The following is a 25,303-nucleotide window of genomic DNA, read 5'->3' as shown; positions in this document are numbered from 1 at the left end:
CTGGGTTAAATGGGGTATACGAACTGATATAGAAAGGATAGATGTAATGGACAAGATGAGATAGATGAATTGGATAAGATGAGGTAGATGAATTGGATAAGATGGGAACAAACAGGAGTACAAGGGATAGATGAATTGGATAAGATGGGGTAGACGAACAGGGGTGCAAGGGATAGATGAATTGGACAAGATCGGATAGATGAATTGGATAAGATGGGGTAGATGAATTTGATAAGATGGAAGACATAAACTGCATTGGTTGGGACAGATGTACTGGAGTAGATGTGTTAGACGAACTGCTGTAGAAAGGATAGATGAATTGGATAAGATGTGGTAGACGAACAGGAGTACAAGGGATAGATGAACTGGATAAGATGGGATAGATGTACTAGATAAGATGGGATAGATGTACTGGAGTAGAAGGGATAGATGTACTGGAGTAGATGGGATAGATGTACTGGATAAGATGGGATAGATGTACTGGATAAGATGGGATAGATGTACTAGATAAGATGGGATAGATGTACTCGATTAGATGGGATAGATGTACTGGATTGGATGGGATAGATGTACTGGATTAGATGGGATAGATGTACTGGATTAGATGGGATAGATGTACTGGAGTAGATGGGATAGATGTACTGGATAAGATGGGATAGATGTACTGGATAAGATGGGATAGATGTACTGGAGTAGATGGGATAGATGTACTGGAGTAAATGGGATAGATGAACTGGATTAGATGGGATATATGTACTGGATAAGATGGGATAGATAAACTGGATTGGATGGGATAGATGTACTGGATAAGATGGGATAGATGTACTCGATTAGATGGGATAGATGTACTGGAGTAGATGGGACAGATGTACTGGAGTAGATGGGATAGATGTACTGGATAAGATGGGATAGATGTACTGGAGTAGATGGGATAGATGTACTGGAGTAAATGGGATAGATGAACTGGATTAGATGGGATATATGTACTGGATAAGATGGGATAGATAAACTGGATTGGATGGGGTAGATGTACTGGATTAGATGGGATGGTAATAATCGTTTATATCGTAGTCGGATTGTATCAATTCTACCGTTTGTTCGACGTAGAACAAGAAAGCTACTTTTATTCCATTTCGAATTGATATGTTTGCCTTCTTTTGAGCTCAGCTCTAGTCGGAGCTGAATTCTTTCCAATTGTTTGACCCTTTTTAGACTTCTGAGAAACACTTTTTTCATGCTATTTTATTCTATTGTTTATCCGCACCCCACTCAACAAATTAAGGTCATCCCTTAAGATTCTTCTTTTCTGCAGCTTATTTCCTTTCTCGGAGAACATTCATTTGTTAGCAGTAATGTTTCTTACCAGTTTTGAAGTGATCAAGAAAGCCAAACTCAAATGACTGTACTACAACCTTTCTCAGTTCATTAATAACATCCGTACTCGATCCAACTATCTTCAAGCCTACTTCTTCAATCAGGGAGGATTAATTTCAAGGCCATAATCTACCTAACCAATTTTGAAGTGATCAAGAAAGCAAGATCCAAATGGCTGTACCACAACTTGCCTCAGCTCATTAACAACGTCCGCAGAAGATCCACTTTTTCTTAAGCCTACTTCTTCAATCAGTTTCAATGCCATTTTTGGACCCCCGAATCAACAAGTTTCAAGTGAAGTTTTCTTTAGTACGTGTGGCATATTGGTAAATTTTAAAGGATTATTCCAAAACTGGGGTAAGTTTTAAATTTATATTTGACCAATTAGGAATGCAAGCTTCATTCTCTGATTTGAACAATATTATTTCCTTTGAACAGAACTTTTAACTAACTTACATAATAAATAACTAAATGGCTACACAGGAATACAAAAAAATGTTGAACATATACCTACTGACTAAAATTTCAAACCTCACGCTTATGTTCTTACAAACTAAGTAAAAGTTTATTGTAATAAAACAATCGGTTCAACTTGTCAGTTAGACTTCCTTAACTACTATCTAAATCAGCGTCTTGTTTTGCATGAGATGTTCTATTTTTATGTGTTAAAATTTCTAAGTTGTGAGTGGGCCTTATTGCACATTTAGTATGTGATCTTTTTCAGCAATAAACCAAACTTTAAAATCGTTTTCGAGACTGAAACTTCAGTTGTAAATAATAAACTTTACAGAATTTCTATTTGTCGTCTTAACATAAGTAGCAGGAAGAAATCTTAATTTCATTATATTTTTAATCGTAGAAAGGTTCATAGACTCACGTGAACTAACAGAAAGGTAAATCAGATTATTTGTGGGGATAATTTATCTCTTTGTTTTTCATCCTGGATTAAAGATTAAATTTATTGCTGATCTTACTTTAGTCATTTCAATTTCTACGGTATTTAAAGTGTATAATCGATTTTCTCAATTCATAAACCCACTTTTATGACACAGAGGCCCTATCAGAGGTCCAACAATTTTGAAATCAGCTCAGTGAAGTGAGATGAATAATTTCGTCTCTAACATTTCACATTTAGAGCTTTGTATTTAGTTTGCTTCTAAACGTAACAAACAGCTTTATATTCACTAGTTTTATTGTTACAAAATAGTATTTCTTGAATAAAAAACGGCACTTTCAATTCCTATTTTTGCCCAAATGATTAGAATTCGGTTTCCATAGTTTAGGTTGCCAGAAATTTTCAAACAAGACAGATTATAAAATATTACATAGTTTCCAGCTGATAAACTGCAGTACTACTATTAGTTTTCTAGCGTTATTCCATTCCACCAATCCTTTACTTGATTAATTTAGAACGCCTTTGATTAATTTCACTAATGGTTTAGTTTAATCATTTAAATTGGGTAAAAACTATAAATACTAAATTAAAATTACAAAAGTTACATTTTAAAGAGGAGAACTGTGTTTTAGGTAATGATTTTTGCTTAATCTTTACTCGAGCAAAATTAATAATGGTGTATTTCGGGTTTTTGATCAAGGAATGTGCAAGCAACGAGAGATTATATATCTGTAAATGTGTGGGTATATGTTTTGTAGTATTTGTAGTAGGGAAATAGTCGATTAAAACATTCTGCTGAGATGATTGTCTTTGTCTTGTTTTGTAAGTGTTTCTGTTTGGTTATTGTTCACCATTGATTTGTTATGTCCTAGTTTTGAGTTCATTATGGTAATGATTTTAGGGAAAGTAAGTTGTGGCTTTCACAGAAGGTTTATTTATTTATTTTTAAGTCAAATTTTGTGACTACATATTCTATTTTTAAATAGATATTATTTGATACCTTTGTATATTTTAGAACAATCAGGACATAGAATTTCAACTTCCTCACTCGATTGGACTTCTTCATTTCATGTTATTTAATGATACATTTCTTTAACTTAACTTATACAGCAAGCATCACAAATTATAGTCTACGCTATAAAAATCTAATATCACTTTTTTTAATCTGCTAACAAAACAAAGACCTGTATCGAGGTAACTGCAGAAGCTGGACTGCAGCCAGACCTGAGTCATCTCAGATACGAGGTGCTGAAGATGTTTTGATAGTATAAATAAAATAAAAGAAGTGGATATTGTTAGCTAAAAGACAGATTGTGATGATTTTTGTTGTTAGGAGTTAAGAAATAAGTAATGTCATTAAAACTGTCCGGTAGGACAGTTGTATAAGGGTTGATCGTCAAAAACTGCACGAAAAAGCGTAACGTTGAAAAACACCCAACTTTGACAATTTTTTTCTCTTTTTCTATAAAAGATAAAATTCCCAAATTTTCTTTAAAATATAGGGCAAACCCTCCTTTATAGCTGTAATTTTTTTGCAACCACCCAGATCTAATAGGTTTCGAGAAAAAAGTTGCTGAAAATGAGCAAAAACGGCTTTTTCAAAAAATGTTCTTGTTCTTGTTCTTGTTGTTGTTGTTGTTGTTGTTCTTCTTCTTCTTGTTACCTTTTTTGTAAACAACGTAGCGCCTAAACGCGTGAACCGATTTTCATGAATGAGGTGTCATTCGATTCGGAATTTTATGTAGATGTGCCTTTTGAGGGTCTCGATCCTGTACATCGAATGGGAGAGGAGTTAGCCCCCTTTATGTAAGGCCCCCTCCAAAATTATTATTACTAATTACTCTGTAAATCTTAGCCCGATTTTGATAAAATTTGGTAGGATGATAGGGTTAGGGCTCCCCTACGTAACATTAAAGCGGCAATCAGCTCTTACACTTGTTAAGGGGAAGTATAGGAATCGTTTCAAATTATCGACACGTGAACCGATTTTCATGAATGAAATGTCATTCGAATCGAAATTTTGTACAGATTTGCACTATAAAGGTCTCGACGCCGTGCCTCATAAGGAGGGGAGTTTGCCCCACCCAAATAAGGCCCTTTCTAAAACTATTATTACCAATATTTCTATAACGCTTAGTCCGATTTTGATAAAATTCAGCTCGAATAAGTGGTTAAAGCTCCTCTACATTGCTGATGCTCTTGCACCTACTAAGAGGAAGTACTGCAATCGTTTAAATTATCAATGAGTGAACCGATTTAAATCAATGAATTGTCGTTCGATTAAAAAATCTTTGCCTCTTTGCCTAGAAGTACTGCAATCGCAGTTTATTTTTCTTACTCCTCTTAAAAGGAAGTAATGAAATCGCAGTTTAATTTTGCTATTTACGCACAAATACCTTCCTATTTTATTCAAAACGCTTTTTCAAAAAAAGTTGTTACTGAGGATGGTTTGGGGGACCTTAACGATAATCATTCTTTAAAAAGATCTCTCTAGTGGTAGTTACGGTTCCGACTTACCATCTTATCAGGTTATAATGATAGAATTGCTTATTCCAAATTTAAAAAATTCTGTAAAGCAGATATGTAACTTTGTAAAATAGACAAAAAGGAAAATCTATCCAAAAGGTACAAAAATCTCTTTAACAAAAACTTACAGTTTAAAATGTTAAGTATAAGGGTTGATTAAACGCCAAAAGGTACACAAATCAGCAAGCACCCAACATTTCATTAATTCTTCATTAATATTTAAGTAATTTTACTGCATTAATTTTCATTAATATTTTTTAGAATTTATTAGATGTCACAGACCCTTATGCTGGCCACTTCATTTATATTTTTTTGTTATAATTATGATAAATCACACATATGTACATGCATGTTAAAGTAGAAAAAGACAAAGTTAGAGTAGGCTACTGTCTTGAATTCGTCTTACCGAAATATTCGTGAGCACAAATAACACACAGTTAATAACAAGTAGATTATTCAACAACAATTATTGATTTCTCAATTGTAATTTAATTTAGTCCCCCTAATTTTACTTATAGTAAAATACTGGAATAATTAGCTGTCCTAAAAATATACATATCTTATTTACTTTATATTACATATTACATTTTTTTTTATAAAAAAAAGTTTTGAATTTTTTAGCCTCATAATTTTTTTTTATTTTTTATAACGTTTTTCTTTTTAACCTGTATTTAATAGTTTGATTATTATAAATAACTAGATATTACAGTCAATCTACAGTGCTACTTGAACAAATATTTTGTAGACGAAAATGGCCAGCATAAGGGTCTGTGACATCTAATAAATTCTAAAAAATATTAATGAAAATTAATGCAGTAAAATTACTTAAATATTAATGAAGAATTAATGAAATGTTGGGTGCTTGCTGATTTGTGTACCTTTTGGCGTTTAATCAACCCTTATACTTAACATTTTAAACTGTAAGTTTTTGTTAAAGAGTTGGCTTTAGTAACATGAAATCAAAGCAGTACGATTGAGTTGAACAGATATGTTGAATAGGAGGTTCTGATAATTGTTCACAGTATACGATGGTAAGATGTAATAACATTTAAAAATTAGAATATTCAAACACAAAATTTGTGATTTAAAATAACCTTTTGGGCACGCAATTTCACTTCCGATAAATCTACATTTCTAAAGGCTATGAAATAAAACTGTGGTAAACAATTTATCCAAATAGTAAATACTTAACAAAAAAACTAAACACGTCAGTGGGACATATTCAGTAGAATTTACTCGACTTGATCTAAAATAATACACAACAAAGAGCCAACCAAACATTTAAGATTTTACCAGCTCAAGATCACTCATGTTTGCAACTTTTTCTAAAATCCCTCCATTATTTTCTCATTCAAGATTAAGCTATAATCACTTACTACAAGCAAAGCTCGTCTTAATAAAATGCAATTCTGGATTTAATCTTGTATTTTAAGTTTTGTCAATGAAATGAGCTCAGTTTATTTTATTAAAATTCATTTAACGTTAATTACTGCCATTTACTTTTCTCTTTTATTTGTCGTGAAACTTAACTAAATTTAAGTTTAATTTTTATCTCAAAATGGTATATTATTTTCATTTGGCTTATAAGCAAATTCTTCTTGCAATGATGCTAAATTTCATTTTTCTTATTTATTTTTATTGAATATTATTCTACTTTTCAATAAATTCAAGATCACAGTATATACTATATTTAATGTATGAAGTATTGCCCTTAGAACAAAAGGTGCAAATTAATGAACTGGAATCGGAATTAGAATCTTAGTGAATTTAATCTCATTCGTTTCTAGAATCGAGTTTAGGAAGGAATAATTTAGAGAATAATAGTAACTAATCATAATAGTGTAACAACTGTAACTATGGTAATTTTCAATCTGCTTTACTTCTTGGGCTGAAAGTTTGCTCAAAAAAGTTTTCTATTCAGAAAATCAATTAAATTCTCAAGAAACAGATTTACTAGCGAGCTGTTTGTTACTCCTGTTGCGAGTAAAAATAAATGGATAATTTTTTAAAGTTCTATATGAGAAAATCATTAAAAGATAAAATTGTGCTTTGTATCATTTTCTTCATAAGCTGTGTTCCTTTAAAATTGTGGTTCTGAATTGATGATCCTTTTATACACCTTAAGTTTTTTACAAAGGTGGGATCGAAATCACTAAGCAAGAACAGTTATAATAACTATTAAAAAACTATCTCTTAAAACTTCACATATGATCTGATTTAACATGCTGTAAGTTCTCATGAGGCTCTGGGAATCTTATTTTCTGAGATCGAGTTCAAAGATAATGAAATTAAGAAATCTCTGAAACTTAAAGCTGGGTCTATCGTTCGCCGAGATACGGCGCGTACTTCGTGATTTGCCGCGCGCGGTCGTTACCTTTAAAATAATGACGAAAATAATCCGCCTCGGCTTTTAGCTCGACGGAGAAAAGCGCGTCGCTCGTGAAGAGGGATCGGTCGATTTACACGTATCTAGTCGCTTTATTGGTTTCGTAATTCTTCTAGGGTAGCATGCTACCGATTTACGACGTTCTGCGATCTTCCGTTCCGTACTGAATTGATCGTGTTAGTTCGTGTTCATTTAGACCCGGCCTAATAAGAAGGCATATTAGAAAAATTCTATAAAGTTTTTTTCTTAAAAGAACTAAATACAAGTTTCAATCTGATAGCAATAATAAATTTTGGTTTAAATATGAAATAAAAGATCACGTCCAATATTTATGCAAAAATTGTCCTACAAATTCAGTCGTTATTAATTTTTACACATTGAAACAGTAAATTCTCTATAACACAGACAAACTGTTCCAGAAATATACCATATCTTCAACTACAATATTTCTGATTTACTGATGGTCACATAATTTACGAAAATACATTCTAGTTTAGAATTTGAGTTTATTTAATTTTACCTTCATTATTTATGAAAAGCAAAGCCTAATTGTGCTTAACCTAATCATGCTTGCCTTTTACAAAGAAAGCTTGATTAGTGCACACATTTAAGGCTGAAGATTTGCATCCTAATAGGCTAAATATTGAATTCAAGATGCAAGTAATTTGGGATAATCATTTGTCACGTCTGGTAAATTTTATTTTGAAGTGTACGATGATTAGAGATAAGAGATTATGTAGGTATAGATAAACTGAATTAGATGGGATAGATGTATTGGATTACGTGGGATAGATATACTTGATTAGTTGGAATAGAAGCATTGAATTAGATGGGATAGATGTACCGGATTTGTAGGATAGATGAAGGATTAAATCGTATATATGAACTGGATTAGGTGGGATAGATGTACTGGGTTAGATGGGATAAATGAGCTGGATTAGATGGGATAGATGTACTGGACTTGTTAGGATAAAGGGACTGGATTAGATCGGAGAGACGATCTAGATTATAAGGGAAAGAGAAGCTGGATTAGAAGGGATAGATGTACTGGACTTGTTAGGATAAAGGGACTGGATTAGATTGGATAGTAATAATCGTTAAGAGTATTGTTTTGTTTGCAGTCGTACAGTGGTAGCTCTATTTATTTTTTAATTGATGTTTCTTTTCTTCTTTTGAACTTAACTCTAGTTGAAGCTGAATTCTATCCAATTCTTTTTTACTTCTTGTAACAGATTTCCTGAAACACTTTTTTACTACTATTTTATTTCATTTTTGAAGAACTTGATGCTTTGGTATCAAACGGCTTTTAGACTTTTCACATTTCAAACTGAGATTAAACATCTAGCAGTTAAACCCATTAATTGTTCGGCCGGTACCCTAAATTTGCAATTAAAAGTAAATGTATAATTTAGAAGATGTTATAAACAAAAAATTACATTATTATTTCATTGATGTTCAAGTTGTTAGGAATTTCATTGTTGGTATCTTGTGTTTTTCAAAGCGAAGAGTTCAGTTGTGCGATCATAAATAGATTTACTTTACTAAATGGGGAGATGATTTGAATTTGGTGAGATGGGTTAATGGACTGGTTTATATTTTTTAACCCGGTACTGTCCTAAAGTCCTGGTCCTGGAATTTCAACCTGGACTACCAACAGAAGAGCTGTGAATAGACAAAGGACATACTTCACACCACTTTCCAGGTTCATATTGTCCACTATACTGTTTTAAACCAACTATTGCAGACCGGAAATAGTAGAATAGACTTTTTTTTAATATTAATTTCGCTTTTTCTTGCATCGTTGGGTCGGTAAAGATTATTGTTTGTTCTTTGGTAAAATAGTAGATAAAAAAAAATGTATTCTTCATTTGCGACTAGTTTTTCTTTGATCCAAAAATTACGATTGACTATAGTACCTTCCGGTAGTTTTTTCGTGGTTCCGGTAACATTGCCAATAAATACCGCAAGGGGTAGCTGATGCATGCAGCTACCTGGGGAGTAGCGACCCCACGGTTACCCCAGCTCAGAATACCATGCACTCTTTCTAACAGAAGCAATAAACACATGCAGACATAACAAAAACCACTTGCCTCCAAAGGGAGGCTGTTTTTTTTTGTATTCTCTGTTTCAGCTCGGGAGTGTTAAAGTTCCGGGAGTGTTCAAATTCCGGGAGTGTTTTTATCGGAGATTGCTCTCAACTTTTTTATTTTCATTTCTTTTATATTTATTTATTTATATTTTTCTAAATTCCGCAATGTAATGCGCTATCATTTTTTGCGTTATATTTTTGCGTTACTCTGATGCGGTGCAGAAGAAGAAGAAGCAACATCGATGGATATGTAACTGCAAGATATTGTTACATATCCCAACCTACAGCAGACCAGGTAGGCTGGGGAATTATAGTGGTTATATAGATGACGTTCGGACGCGATTAGTAGCGGGTCACTCGCTCTAGGCTCGCCTACAGCGAGTGGCACGCTAAAATCTCCTTATCAAAATTTATTTTTTTATACTTGGCCTAATTTTACTTGCGAACTATCTTTTCCGTACAAGAATAAATACTTCGAGTTTATCCATAATTATGATTCCATTTATTAGGGCATGTTAGGGATTCCTGGAGGAAGGAAAGGAACAACATATTAGATAGTTAAAGTAATTTCAAAATTAAAGTTTAGAATTTGCTTTTTAGTTAGGGTTTTCAGGTGGACCAATACAATATATTAGTTAGATAACTAAAATAATTACAAAATTAAAGTTTAGATTTTTCTTTTTAGTTAGGGTTTTCAGCTACACATCAACCAGCTACTTTGGAAATAAACAACACTTTAGTTAGATATTTAAAGTTATATCAAAATTAAAGTTTAGAATTTGCTTTTTAGTTAGGGTTTTCAGGTGGACCAATACAATATATTAGATAACTAAAATAATTACAAAATTAAAGTTTATAATTTGCTTTTTAGTTAAGGTTTTCAGTTACACATCAACCAACCAACCACTCTTTAGTGCATGATATATATTTAGTGCATGACAAAATGACACTATTCATTTTATAAATAAATAGAATCATAATTATTCATTTATATGGCCACTACTAATATCCTTCTTCGGAACTTCAAGTCCAAGTAGAGCAGCAATGGTCAGTCAATTCTGCATGTTACTAAGCATGTTTTCTCTATATGATTATTTTAAATATCTATTCATATTTATATTATTTATATATTATGTATTTATATAAATTATGTATTTTTACTATGTATTTTCAGGTTTTTACATTGTATTTTGTTTTTGTTGGTTGGTTTTGTTTCAGTTGTTTTGTTGTTTCATTCCTATCGTTTTTCGATTTTCAGTTGTTTGGTGTTGTTGTTGTTGTTGGTTGTATTGTTGGTTTTTCTTGTTCCATTTCTTTTGTTTCCCCCAAAACGTGAATAATCTATTTTCCGCCATTCATGCCAAATTTTTTTCGCGGCTAACCGTATTCCAAAATCACTGGTTTTCACCCCGTACCTTCGCAGGTGATGGATGCCAATAATAATATTGACATTTGCTAATAAGCCTGCTTTTTAGGGGGACAAAACTGGCTGGAATGCGGTTATATATAGGCAAGAATGGTATTATTTTGGGGGGCCAAATTCTGAGCTCTACCTCCACGTGGTGCCCCCCGGGTAACTGCTCCTCTGAGCAGGCTAACAGAGCCAGTTCCTAAATCTTCTCAATTTTCCTAAGGTATCTTTGTAGCCCTTGGATATGATAATAGTCCAAAGGTTTGTAAAGCCGTTAGGGAGATCATGCCGTCAACTCATTAAACAAGAGCAGATCTCCTCCTTTGACGATATTCGACTAAATTTAGCCAGATTGTACAACTCATCCTTGGAAATTCCCCCAAAAAAGTTTATTTCAAGTAAGATCAAAGATATATCGCGAAAGCATCAAACATTCCTAAATGATTTTCATCCGATAGGCTTTTCTTTGGCATTTTTTTTTAAATCGACAAAAATGTTATTAAGCATAAATCGGTGTTAATATTAATCTGTTTTTTAGAATAGGAAGTAAAATCCATTGGAAAAAGTGGAAATAGTCTCCTAATTTCACCTGATGCAGCTGTTTCTGCATTCGATAGTTACTATTAAAAGCAATGCTAGATTGTACATGTTCTGTCGATCTATTTTGAAAAGTAAGAAGTAAAAACCACTGGAAAAAGTGGAAATATTCTCCTAATTTCATCTGATGCAGCTGTTTCTGCATTCGATAGTTACTATTAAAAGCAATGCTAGATTGTACATGTTCTGTCGATCTATTTTGAAAAATAAGAAGTAAAAACCACTGGAAAAAGTGGAAATATTCTCCTAATTTCACCTGATGCAGCTGTTTCTGCATTTGATAGTTAATATTAAGAGCAATGCTAGATTGTACATGTTGGGTCGATCTATTTTGAAAAATAAGAAGTAAAAACCACTGGAAAAAGTGGAAATATTCTCCTAATTTCACCTGATGCAGCTGTTTCTGCATTTGATAGTTAATATTAAGAGCAATGCTAGATTGTACATGTTAAGTAGATCTATTTTGAAAAATAAGAAGTAAAAACCACTGGAAAAAGTGGAAATAGTCTCCTAATTTCACCTGATGCAGCTGTTTATGCATTTGATAGTTACTATTAAAAGCAATGCTAGATTGTACATGTTGGGTCGATCTATTTTGAAAAATAAGAAGTAAAAACCACTGGAAAAAGTGGAAATAGTCTCCTAATTTCACCTGATGCAGCTGTTTATGCATTTGGTAGTTAATATTAAGAGCAATGCTAGATTGTACATGTTGGGTCGATCTATTTTGAAAAGTAAGAAGTAAAAACCACTGGAAAAAGTGGAAATAGTCTCCTAATTTCACCTGATGCAGCTGTTTATGCATTTGGTAGTTAATATTAAGAGCAATGCTAGATTGTACATGTTGGGTCGATCTATTTTGAAAAATAAGAAGTAAAAACCACTGGAAAAAGTGGAAATAGTCTCCTAATTTCACCTGATGCAGCTGTTTATGCATTTGGTAGTTAATATTAAGAGCAATGCTAGATTGTACATGTTGGGTCGATCTATTTTGAAAAGTAAGAAGTAAAAACCACTGGAAAAAGTGGAAATAGTCCCCTAATTTCACCTGATGCAGCTGTTTATGCATTTGATAGTTACTATTAAAAGCAATGCTAGGTTGTACATGTTGTGTCGATCTATTTTGAAAAGTAAGAAGTAAAAACCACTGGAAAAAGTGGACATATTCTCCTAATTTCACCTGATGCAGCTGTTTATGCATTTGATAGTTACTATTAAAAGCAATGCTAGGTTGTACATGTTGGGTCGATCTATTTTGAAAAGTAAGAAGTAAAAACCACTGGAAAAAGTGGAAATAGTCTCCTAATTTCACCTGATGCAGCTGTTTATGCATTTGATAGTTACTATTAAAAGCAATGCTAGGTTGTACATGTTGTGTGGATCTATTTTGAAAAGTAAGAAGTAAAAACCACTGGAAAAAGTGGAAATAGTCTGTTAATTTCACAGTAATGCTGCTGTTTCTGCATTTGATAGTTAATATTAAGAGCAATGCTGGATTGTACTTCTTTGGTCTATCTATTTTGAAGAATAAGAAGTAAAAATAAGTAGAAAAAATCGAAGTAGTCTCCTCATTATTTTAGAATACTGCGGTTTTTTACATTTCGTAAAAAGGTAATGCTAGATTGTCTTATTCTTCAAAATAGATCGACCCAACATGTACAACCTACCACTGCCTTTATGATTAACTATCAATTGCAGAAATAGTTCAAATCTAGTGAAATTAGGACACTTTTAATACATTTTTCCAATGGCATTTATACCACACTTAAAAATGGACCGACCCAAGATGTACAATCTAGCACTGCCATTAATATTAACTATCAAACGCAGAAACAGCAGAATTTCAGTGAAATTAGGAGACTATTTCTACTTTTTCCAATGGATTTTACTTCTTGTTATCGAGCCAACATCTCTACAATCTAGCATTGCCCTTATTATTAAATACCAAATGCAGAAACTGCAGTATTCCAGTGAAATTATGAGACTATTTCCACTTTTTCTAATAGTTGTTACTTCTGGTTTATTAAAATAGATCGATCCTACATGTACTACATTGCTTTGCCCGTGTTATTACATACCAAATGTGGAAGCAGCAGAATTCCATAGAAATTAGAGGACTGTTACCAAATTTTTCAAATGTTTTGTACTTCTCACTTTTCGAAAAAGATCGACCTAATATGTACAATCTAGCGTTGCCCTTATTATTAACTACCAAATTCAGGAACAGCAGAAATCTAGAGAAATTAGGAAACTATTTGCACTTTTTGCATTGTTTTCTGCTTCTTTTTTTTCAAAATAGATCGACCCAAGATGTACTACATAGAAGTGCTCTTAATAGTAAATTTTAGATGCAGAAACAACTGAATTCCTGTGAAATTAGGAGAACATTTGCGCCAATTCTAATGCTCTTTACTGGTTATTTTTCAAAATAGATTGACGCAGTACGTACATCTAAAATTAACATTATTTTCTAACAAGTACAGAAACAGCACAGAACAATACAGGAATTAGGTGACTGTTCTAATTTCCCAATGGTTTTTACTTCTTATTCTTTAAAATCTATCGACTCAACATGTTGATTCTAGCATTGGCCTTAATATTATCTATCAAATGCGAAAACAGCAGCATTCCAGTAGAAATTAGGAGACAATTTCCACTTTGTCCAATGGTTTTTACTTCTCGTTTTTCAAAATAAATCGACGCAACATGTACAATCTAGCCCTCATTATTTAATACCAAATGCAGGAACTTTATTAGACCTGCTACTTTTCAATTATTGCAAAAATCGAAAGAAATATAAGGAAATGTTGGCTAATTAAGTTTTTTTTCTGGTGTGGAGAACAATTAAATATGTTTACAGTAGTTTTCTATTGACCCACTTCGAAAAACGGTGGAATTATAAGGAAAAGCTAGCTAGTTTTGCTAGAAAAAGTGTTTTTCTCTAAGGATGACAACTATACCGGTTAACAGTATATGGTAAAACTTTTTCTATTCTGTCACAGCGTAAAACGAAGGAAAAATTCGGATTTTGATTCAGTTTAGCGAGAAAATGGACTGGGTAGTCCGTCCTTCAAAATATATTTTTAAAAAACAATGGAAAAACTCTGAATACCGATTTACGTTCACCGAAAAAAATTTTTTTTAATCGCAATTAACAATTTTTCGAACTTAGGGCTGGTTATTATTACAGACTGTGTCGTCCTCTCTTTATATTTGTACAAAGAATAATGGAAAAAGTCTGGGATTCCGGTATGGGTGTACGACTGAACATCTTTACCAAATAATGTTTTTGTTTTTTTTTTACTCAAATAAGCATTTTCTGGAGCAGGGCTTGATGTTACAGACTTTGCCTTTCTTCCTTCTTATTATATTCCTAGTGACTCCGTAGGGAGTAGGGAGGAGATATAGTTGTGTCTTCCACATCTGTTGAGGTGCGTAGTTTGTTTTGCTTTCGTAATTGGCTTCTTTAAGTTTTGAGTTAAAAAAAGGTTAACGACCTAAACCTAGATGCTGCTCAGATTGGGTACAAAAGCGTAAACATCAAGGGCTTTGATGTTCAAATTAGTCAGATAAAGAAGTTCCGCCTGAGTTTAAATTTAAATTATTGAATTTAATGCGGACATAATACTAATAAATTATAGTAGATATGGCTTTGAAAGTTTAAATTCGCATTGAAAGGGTTTATAGAAATATGCACCTCTTACTGAACATTTTATCAGTATAAAATTTCCTGTGCATGGATATTAGTACAATCAAACCGAATTAAAACTATCCTGAAGCAAATACAAAATCCAAGATTTTAGTTAAACAAACATAATTACAAAATTGAATTTAAAACTCCAAAGAATAACAAGAGAATTTAAGAGTTTTTTTAAACAATTCCTCCAAGAAAAATAACTTCTTAATTTGCTCGGAGGATAATTAGAAGGTAGAGCTGCCTTAATGTCAAAGGCAGCTAAGGTAAAGTTCTTGTTTCAAGTCGTAAAACCAAGATATTTTAGTGTTATGTCCTTAGTTTTCCACCATTATTTTCAAGTTTTTAATACGATATTAATAAGTAGTTATTTACGGTAATGTGATAGTTTTTAATAAGTAGATTGGATTTATAGGGAATAAAGTTTATTTTATACTATCGCTTTAAACGATTCTTCATATCTAATAGCTAAAACCAATAGTCTGACTGCATTGGGGCTTGTCTCTTATCCCCTCACCTCAAACGCCACCCTCATAAAGATCCTACAGCCATTCGGACCAGTCTGCCTGTAATATCGTAAGAAATCCTTGAACCTCGAAGTCTCCAAAGCATTCTCTCTTGAGAAAACACCTTGCCCAAATCTTTCTCAGCATTGTTCTTCCAACACATAGTTAAAATCACTTAGCGTGCCCAGTGAGCGAACCTCTAGCATAAGTTGTTTCTTACATTATGTCCAAGCCATCTCGTCCCCTTTTTCATTGCCTTCAATTAGCTCCTCCTTAGCAACGCTATTCTGTTTCTTTTCACTAATTGGAAACACCAACACAGCTTGTTGGCCCTAAGCCTTGTGCCCTACACTGAAAACGCAATAATTTTTCTCACCTGTTCATTAGTCCCTTCTACATGCAGCATCAATTATTCCTTGCGCTCTCAACCTTGAAAATCGTGGAAATATAAACAAGAACCATAGAGATCATACCTTTCTGTTCTATACTGGTCGAATAATTACAAAACATTAAAATGAATTCTAGTTATTGTTTTTTGCTGATCTGTCTCATAGTTTCCTGCTTAAATAATTTGTCAAGGTGCAGGCAATGTACACTAAATCGAAAGTTTAAAGTATATTTTAATACTCATAACCAAATATAGACTCAAATCAAATTCAAAACTTGCATAATCAATAGAAATGCTCTTATCATACAGTTAAGATAACGTTGTAAAAAATGTAATATTGTACTTATAAGCTCTAAAATAATAAACATTTAAATGATTTTCCAAATTTGAAGAAAATCGGTTGTTTGAGTTCCACTTCATTGAATATTGGTTTTGGAATATTGATCCATGATAGTGAATTTATAGTACAAATTTAATCTTCTAAGAAAATTTGATTCAATTTTAGAACTATAGGCCTTGTTTTTAAAAAAAAATTTCAGTTATGTTAATTATCAAAACATACTTTAAACATACTATTCCCAGTTACTCTTATTTTTAATAATAATAAAAAAGTCCACTTTCAAAGCTAAGATTTATTTATTTGATAACCAAATATGCCACCTTATATTGAGAAAATTTATCACAACAGTCAAGAAATTTAGAATATGTCATTTTCTACCTGAATCTTAGAAATTTATTTTTTAGAAAAAGCAATAATTTACTGAATATTTCTCAAGTAACACTCATTGTTTCAAATGTTAACCGTACCATTTGTTTTCCATCAAATGTATACTTAATTTCACAAAACTAAGGCCAGAAATTTATGAAACTTAACTATTTTATGGACGATTATTATTAATTGAAAATTCTTTAATAAAAAAACATTGCCAAAAACTTTGTTTTCTAAATCACTATTTAATAACACTATTTCTCCAGTACAAGAAATTGAGCGAATATGAGAAGCCGATTTCTTTCAAAAACTTCATTCCATTTTGGAAAGCAAATAATAGCTGATTCCATGCCTTACACAAATATAAATTATTTAAAATAGAACAACCATTAAGTATGAAAAAAGAATAAAATTATTTAAAAAATAAACCAATCAAAATAATTTGTTTATTAATAATAAAATTGTAATCATAACAGAGTTATTTCTACATAAATAAAATTGTAACATTTTTTTTGTCTTTTAAGTATAAAAATTCATTGCATATATGTAAGTAAAACTAAACTATAAAGAAGCATTACAAAAAAAAAAGTTTAGCCAGAATCATGCTAATAGAACCTTTAGCACACTTTATAAAAATAACTATACCTTCAAAATTATCATTGCATAAATCTCCTAAGGAAAGAGCACAATCGACATTTTTAAAAACATTAACATACAACATAATGCTAGGTAAAAAGTTTTCAGCCATATTACTTTGTACAGTAGAACCAACATGACAGGCTTGTTTGTATTTATTCCCAGATTAAAACAAAATTACCCACTAGTACACGTTTGTATTGGAAGGGGCCAAGTGTATTTAAGAAAGTTTTACCACTTTTCCTTGATTTCTTCATATTTATTTTTCACCCTTAACATAGAGAATGTTATGATAGTGCAAACTTATTTCTTACATAAACCTGAATGAAAAATGACAGATCAGATTGCTTTAATTACAGGTAAATAATTTCTTTTGATAAAATATTTTATGAAATAAGAATAAAAGTAATTTGATTAATAGAAGCTGTTATTAAAAAGTTTAAAATAATAGTTACGTTACATATTTTTGTTTAATTTCTCTTACCTTTTGTAAGAAAAGCATTTTATCTCGCAGAGTTTCTATTTAGAGTTTCATGGGCTTTACACGCTTTCATGTTTCCTGAGTAAAATAAGTTTTTTATTTTATTTTAATAAATTGGTCTCTCTCGCCCTCTCTCTCGTTGTGTGAGTTTGTTCAGCTTTATCAAAATCGTAGAATTGCTGATAATTTCCTATTGGATTATCACTATACTGAATTCTTTCTTTTTTCTTTGAGATTCCATCAAAAACAGCACTTTTGACCTTTTAACTTTGTTTATTGCATAAATATGTAGAATTTTAACAATATTTAATATATTTTCTAGAGGAAAGGTAATCTTAGAACAGTCCTTGGGAGAGTTCCTATTGCTTAATATTATCCTGTAGGTGAAAATGTACTAAAAACTTCTTCAGGTGTTACCTGTGTACCTTCCAGCCTTGCTACATTCAAAGCACACAATATTAAATACTACCCTAACGAATCTACAATAAATCTCCAACACACATTAAGTTAAAAACATCTAGATTTTTAAAAACTACAGCACCACCTTAATAGAGGGAACCACAATAATTGATCTTTTACGTCGCAGTAAATTTTGTTTTTAAGCCACTCCTCCTTCTATCTATGTATTAACAAAGAGGATTGAAGATGCTAAAATTCCGGACTGTGGTTTCTCATTACAGACAATACTGTTCATTAACATACAATAAGGTTTACGGGACTCAACGAAAAAAAAATCTAAGTGGAATATCTAATGGGGTTTCGAGTGCACTAACCATTTAGCCAATTCCTTCCATATCTATTGTTTTTTTTCTATTTGTTACAAAAACCATAACTTGTTCGTTAATATCTGTTTAATTCAGTTTTCTCTGTTCATTTCTTCTAACACCCTTGATTCATAATTAAAAAATTTATTTGACAGAAGTAATGAAGTTTGCTTCTTTTTTTGGAATAAAATACGAAAATAACCGAGACCTTCAAACTGAAATAAATGGAGAAAGTTAATGGGAAGGAGAGAGAGAGATGTTTATCTGCCAAATATTTTACATTTTCGACAAATTGTAATTGAAAAATGTAAACAGGAACTAATGCAATAAATGTATAAATTTCTATTAATAGAACAACCGAACTATTTTGTTTTTGTTTATTCTAAGTTTGTATCCTTTTTAAAGTTCTATTTATTCTTTACTAATATTTTCTTCATCATTGATGTATAATTAGCTAAATAGTTATATTCATCCCGTAGACCCCAAATTTATTAGTTGGAATTCTTCTCGGCCAAACAGTGAGTTTTTTTTATCAGTTTAAGAAAATTTAAATTTTAATGACAGTTTAACGTAGAAATTAAATTAAAAGCATCTCGATTACTTATTATCTTTTGTTTTTTTGTGGTAAATTCTGAACTTTTCAATGTGAGAAGGAATGAACCAAGTAGTGAACCTTCATTTTGAAGGTTATCGATGCATCATATTTCAGTGGTTAAATACTACTTACGGAGATGCCAAGAGACGATGCGTAGAGTTCCATGAAACCTTCTACAATCAATTCTTCTGGAGAAAAACTCTAATAAAAGTGAAGGAATAAAACTTTTTTATAATTTTACAATTTTGTTGAAGTTAAGAATTTTGCTCATGAAGTTACTTCTGGCTAATGGATTTAGAATGTTTTCATCCCTCATCTATTGTGACGAGCATAATATTAACTTTGAGCTCTTTCACAAGTATATAATAAAAAAAAAAATGAAGTCTGAGGTCCTCAAAATAATTATATAGGCCTAAAAATACAATGTTGATAATTTATCATGTTAAAATGCTTCCCCTCATTAGGTAGTACGTGAAATTAAACAAGAAAACAAAGATCATAATATCTCTTTAGATGAGAATTATTTGTGAATTATTAAATAATATTACTTAGTTAAAATTAACAAAAATGATTGCGTTATGATTGGACTCTCCATTAGGAGAAAGTTTGTTACGTTTTGTTTACAATTGAAGTGATTAGTTCAAATTGCAGAATTTCGCAAAAAGGTTATTTTAGTTCACCTATTTGATTCACATATTTTGATTAAGTGCAATAGCTTTATTGGTCATTCTTAAAATTTATTTTTTTATTTAATCAAAGCAATTGATGGGAGTAAATCAGGTTGTAACTTACTGTTAATAAACATTTTATCAGCAGTAATATTTCAAAACTAAACTGCCAATACCATTCATTTGTAAAGCAATTTCCTATCTTCCATTTTTATATTTCATTATACTTTTTTAACAGGAGGATCTGGATTCCTTGGGCAGCACCTAGTTAAAGAGCTTCAAAATTATAATGGAAATATTACAGAAATCAGAATACTGGATCTTCAGCCGTACATCAATAAACTTGGTTAGAAATAAATATCTTTAGCCTTCTAATTTTTATATAAAAAACATTAATATTAGTGTAGCTGCTTTTAAATAAAATTAATTTGTTAATATGTACCCTATTTTTTAGGACATTCAGAAAGGAAACTAGTAAAAACATACATTGGAGACATTTCACTTATGAATGGTGAATGTTTGGATGCATTTAAAGGTGTTTCAACAGTTTTTCATTGTGCAGCTTTTATTTCCTATGAATTTCCAAGTAATGTTGAAAAATTTGAAGCCAATAATGTTGAAGGTATTTTCTCACTTAAAATCCTAGGTTTTTTAAATCAATTTAAAGATAATGATCAGGCAGATTAAAGAGGAATTCATTCAAGCCTCTACTGCTAGTTTTATCAAATATGTGTCTTGTCACTTTCACAGAATTGTAGAAGTTTGAAAGATTTAATTAATTTTTTAATTAAAACGGAGCATTTTATTTTAATTTTTTTGACATTTTCTTTTTAAAACAATATGGTCCATGACTATGGTAAAGGGTCTCCTCTTTCTTAACAGTATTCATGTTTTTTATCTGTTTCATACATTAAAAAAAAGGTAATTTTATTCTTATTATTTGCTTTTTTGTCGTGAAATTATTTATATAGTGTAATTAATTGTATAATATTTCGTTCAAGTATTATTATTTAAAAGAAAAGAAAACTTTACTTCAATTAGATGATCTAAAATAAATATCTGTCATCTCTCATCAATGCTGGAAGAGATGTACGAAATCTTTTTAAATTAATTTTTGGAAATTCTTGAAATGATGGCCTCTCCAGATTGCATCTTGAAGAATCGAACTTCACCAGCTTGAGAGGCATCTGCTATGGAATTTTATAAACTAAAGAAGCTGCAAAAAAATTCAAATATCTACTTCTGTCATCTTTTTTTTTTTTTTTTCTTTTAATAATGAAACTACAATTAATTTTTATTTAGGTACAAAAAATGTTATTCATCAGTGTTTAAAAAATAATGTTAGATCACTTATATATACAAGTACAGCAGAAGTGTGTATGAAGCCTTATTTCAAAAATGGATTTTTCACGGTTATTGCAAACCAATCTGAATCGAAGATACTTCCACCAATTGATCGAAATCAATTGATATTTGGTAGTTATGCTGAATCAAAATTGATCGGAGAAGAATTAGTATTAGAAGCAGACAACAAAAAACATGATTCAGGTAATTTTTTTATTATTTGAAAAGTTTTCCCAGAAAATACGCTAAAAGGAGAGAGGAGTGAGTAGGCTTTTTCCTAAAGGTCCATTTGAGTTTTGATTTATAGTTTTGTGTTGGTAAAATCCCGAGTTTGATGAAAATTCCACAATTGGAAGTATCACTTTCCAGAATGGAGTATTTACCTCTTTGAGATTTTCTGATATCTTTGGAAGTATCACATTACTCAATGGACTTTTCACATTTCTTTTTCTTTTAGCTTCGAATTTTTATATCCACAGATTTTATTTGAATAATATTTCTGAGAAAATTCATTTTGGAATCTTTGAGGTTTGTTCCTCCTACAAGCCAACAACTCGAGAATCGTATTAAGGGAAAGAAACTTGTGCAAGTACCCACGCCAGATTTTTTTTTTTTTTAAATTAATTTTGCTTTGAAATTTGTGACATTTAGGAGATGGAACACTGAGAACAATTGCTTTGAGACCTACATTTATGTACGGGGAAGAAGATACCACTTTAATACCAACAATTATAAAATTTTCAATCAAATTAAACAATAAAATTTGTAGATTTGGAGGTAGTGGTGGCAGACATCAATTTGTTTATGCAGGTGAGATAAATAAGGTATTAGAGATGATTCTTAACACAAATTTTTGTTTTTATTATTTTATGTTACCTTTTCTTTTTTTGTTTTTTTTTTAAGGAAATGTTGCTTGGGCTCATATATGTGCTTATAAATCTCTAAATGAAAACGCTGATTCAGTAGCAGGACTTCCAATGTTTGTTACAGATGATTCTAATGTCACAGATTTATTATTTTTTTGTAAAAGATTGTGTACACCGCAAAAAGCAAAATCTAAAACTTTGTCACCAACATCTTGGTATATACCTACATTAATATCTTTTATATTTTTTACTATATTTGAAATTATTTACAAATATCTGTGTAAAGTTTTTCCATTATTACACAGATTACCTATTTCACCAAAAGCGTTTGTAATATATCTAGGATCAGTAATTTTTTTTAGCAGTTTAAGAGCAATACTGTACTTGGATTATAATCCTATTTATGAAAAAAATGACGCCCTAGTTCGTTCAAATTTATATTACACAAAATTATTTGAAACAATATCAGAGTCAAATGATAAAAAATTAATTAACAAATAAATAACAGTCTATGCTCTAATAATTGTACAACCCTTAAACTAGTACTAGTGATACGATTATTTTTATACTTTAAAGATAAATTTGTAATGTACGACTCACAGAAGTTGGAGCAATTAGAATTTGCAGTTTATCTATTTCGATTTGATGCGTTAAAGGTGCCTCCTTCCCTCGTTTTCCTTGTCAACTGTTTACTTAGTAATAATATCTCAAATAATCCGTTTTTCACTATAGAGTAATAAGGGTTCTTAAATTTTATGAGTTCAGCCAATTTTTAAAAACCTTTAAGTTTTCTCTTCAAGATTAAGAAAGAAAACAAAAAATAATTTATACATTTAATATATTTATTCAAAGCACTTTTATCTTAACAAAATGCCGAGAAACAATTTATTTACATATTCCTCGTTTCTTTAAATTTCGAAATCCCAAATTTAGAAAGAATCGTAAATCGTGGATTGTTTCTTCGATGGCATTGATCGTTCTTTCAAATTTCTCATACTTGTAAAATCAAAAATATAAAAATCATTTTTGAATTAATCAAGTTTTAGTATAGTTGTGTGTGGAGCTAGCGAGGTCTTAGTGAACTTAGAGAACTTAATGATCTTCTAGCCAAAAACTGCAATATATGTAAAACATGCTGTAACGAGAAGGGATCAAACAGCGAGTACGGCGAACATAAAATACAAAAAAGTATTACCTAATAATCTAATCAAGAAATTAAACTCTTAAATTACTTTAAAGTTTTTTAATAAGAGTAAAGAAGAAAGAAAATAAATCAAGAATTTCCGTTTTGTTAAATTAGAAAATTAGGTAAAATGAGGTACTAACAAGATCAAGGTTTTGGAAATGCTACTATTATTAGAAAGATTACTATTATTATTAGGGTATCTGTTGTGGAAGAGGCAATGGAGAGACATCTCAGAATTTGAAGATTAGTCGAATGTTTTCACTAAACAGCGAATCAAGAAACCAAGCAGCCTGTGTTTTGGGCACTTCGATAATAATATTTATTAACTAATTTGTAAGATTGTATTGACTAACATGTAAGAGATTTCATGTACTAATACATAATACAATTATTAAAACAAAATATACTTAAATTACATAATTTTACGATTTCATCGATTGTAAATCAATTACATGTAATTTTACAAAATCATCCATCTTTTATTTTTTCTAGGTCTTAGTAGTAAAAAACATAAATCAACCAACTATCCCATTGGTTTACAAAGTACCATGGTGTGATCAACTCCACAACTTACTTTAACAGCGAGGGCACCCAATGCTACTTTGTATGGGAAATACTGGTCTCGAATGTGGCCAATGCCAAGACAGCCATGCTTGTTATGGCCCCAAGCGTACAAATGATTGCTGGAGTTAATTGCGGTCATGTAGGTGAGACCAGAAGATATTCTAATAACTTTAGTATCTGGAGCAGCCTCGTTACAACCAAATAGTGTTCTAGGTAAAAGGATAGGCACATTAGTTTTTTGAACTTCTGGACCCGCACCTAAAATACCATAACCCCAAACATAAACATCTCCAGATTCAGTCAAAACCATGCAAAATGTTCCTCCAGCTGAAATATCTGTAATTTTCCCTAAATCGGAAAGTTGTTCTAAATGGCAGGGGGTGTTAAGTTGCTGGATTTCTTTGGATTGAGACAACTGAAGATATTCACTACTTCCCCACCCAAAAACTTCTCCTTTGTCATTAAGTGCAAGAATAGTATCACTTCTTCCGGCTAATTTAACAATCTTTTCACCTTCAATGTCTCCATTAACTTTGGTTGGAATACTAACATTTTCTGTATGTCCCTGACCAGTTTGCCCGTCTGCACCCCAACCACAAGAATATACTTCACCGTTTGCAGTAAGAAATAATGTATGATCTTGTCCACAATAAACATGAGTTATACACTCACCATCCAAATCTTCAATATTATTTACCACAAAGGCACCATCAGTTTTTTCACTCGATACAATTTCCCTTCCGCACTGTCCATAACAATTAGATCCCAAAAGAAACACTCCATCTTTATCTGTAGATGCTACCAAATGGGCTCTTCCTGCAGATACGCAAGTGATATTTGTAAATGGGTTTGCCAATCCAATCTCGATTGGCTGGGGATAATGAAGTAATTCATAATCATCTTCATTTATTTGCTTGTCTGTATTAATGCCACATCCGTAAAGTTTACGTGTATCATTTGAATTGACCACAATAGCTGAAAATCCAAACCCACAGGCGATATCAGTTACACAGTTTTCCTCTGCGAATGAATGCAATACAGGTCGTGCAATATATCTGCGTAATTTAGATTTTTCTTTTTTTAGTCCAAGACCTCCATGTTCCGTTAGACCAAAAGCATACAAACGGCGTCCTTCTGGTGAGGTCGAATATTTTAAAGAATTACATTCTACATCTTCTTTAAAACAATGTATATTAAAACTGTAACTTCTTGATCCTAAATTGGTTCTAATTCTTTTAGTTTTTAAAAAATTTACACAAAAAAAAACTGATCTCATTATTTGAACAATTATTTACTTTTACCAGTTTTCATGTATTCATGTTTACAAGTCCTCGAAAACAGTAACCTGTAAAAATAAAGATGAACCCTAATATTTTTGCAAAATTTCTTTATTATTTGTTTACTAAAATGTAAAAGCTTCAAAAGGACGTCAAATTTAAGTTATAAATGTCAAGTTTAAGATCATATTTATAATTAAGTAAAATATTAATACATACTACAACACTAATAAATAATAAATTATGAAATCTGCTTTAGAAAAATTTACTTTCACTTAAAGAAACATATGTCATGCATTTCAAAATATACATTAATGTAGAAGCAACTATTTAATCAACTAAATTGA

General features: G+C 31.3%; 3 protein-coding genes across 7 annotated transcripts in view; 1 reads left to right on the top strand and 2 right to left on the bottom strand.

The window, feature by feature from the left end:
- LOC141454124 (deoxynucleotidyltransferase terminal-interacting protein 1) overlaps positions 1–17,383 on the bottom strand; it is a 58,279-nt gene extending 40,896 nt beyond the window's left edge. The window contains exon 1 of the mRNA XM_074127997.1: positions 17,221–17,383. Within this exon, the coding sequence (XP_073984098.1) occupies positions 17,221–17,235 (15 nt within the window). The 5' untranslated portion in view covers positions 17,236–17,383. The remainder of the gene's footprint in view (positions 1–17,220) is intronic.
- A 48-nt stretch (positions 17,384–17,431) lies between these two features.
- On the top strand, positions 17,432–22,570 carry LOC141454122 (3 beta-hydroxysteroid dehydrogenase/Delta 5-->4-isomerase type 3). Of its 5 annotated transcripts, none has more exons than XM_074127992.1 (6): positions 17,432–17,570; positions 19,958–20,065; positions 20,174–20,341; positions 21,022–21,267; positions 21,715–21,873; positions 21,967–22,570. In XM_074127992.1, the coding sequence occupies exons 1-6, from the start codon at positions 17,543–17,545 to the stop codon at positions 22,428–22,430; spliced, it is 1,173 nt and encodes a 390-aa protein (XP_073984093.1). In that variant the 5' UTR covers positions 17,432–17,542; the 3' UTR covers positions 22,431–22,570. The 5 variants fall into 5 exon arrangements, with proteins under 5 accessions (XP_073984093.1, XP_073984097.1, XP_073984094.1 ...); XM_074127996.1 differs by lacking the exon at positions 17,432–17,570 and adding an exon at positions 18,820–18,974; XM_074127993.1 differs by lacking the exon at positions 17,432–17,570 and adding an exon at positions 19,094–19,261.
- LOC141454121 (RCC1-like G exchanging factor-like protein) lies at positions 20,970–25,192 on the bottom strand. The gene is made up of 2 exons (XM_074127991.1): positions 25,176–25,192; positions 20,970–25,024 (listed from the first exon to the last, which is right to left on the bottom strand). Exon 2 carries the CDS (start codon positions 24,953–24,955, stop codon positions 23,639–23,641), a length of 1,317 nt encoding a protein of 438 aa, XP_073984092.1. The 5' UTR covers positions 24,956–25,024; positions 25,176–25,192; the 3' UTR covers positions 20,970–23,638.
- Positions 25,193–25,303: the final 111 nt, after the last annotated feature.

Source organism: Rhodnius prolixus, unplaced genomic scaffold (assembly GCF_049639745.1).
Source record: "Rhodnius prolixus isolate KJV_2025 unplaced genomic scaffold, Rpr scaffold_9, whole genome shotgun sequence".
NCBI classification, from domain to species: Eukaryota; Metazoa; Arthropoda; class Insecta; order Hemiptera; family Reduviidae; genus Rhodnius; species Rhodnius prolixus.
Note: the sequence above shows the minus strand (reverse complement) of the source record. Positions and strands in the feature narration are given on the sequence as shown.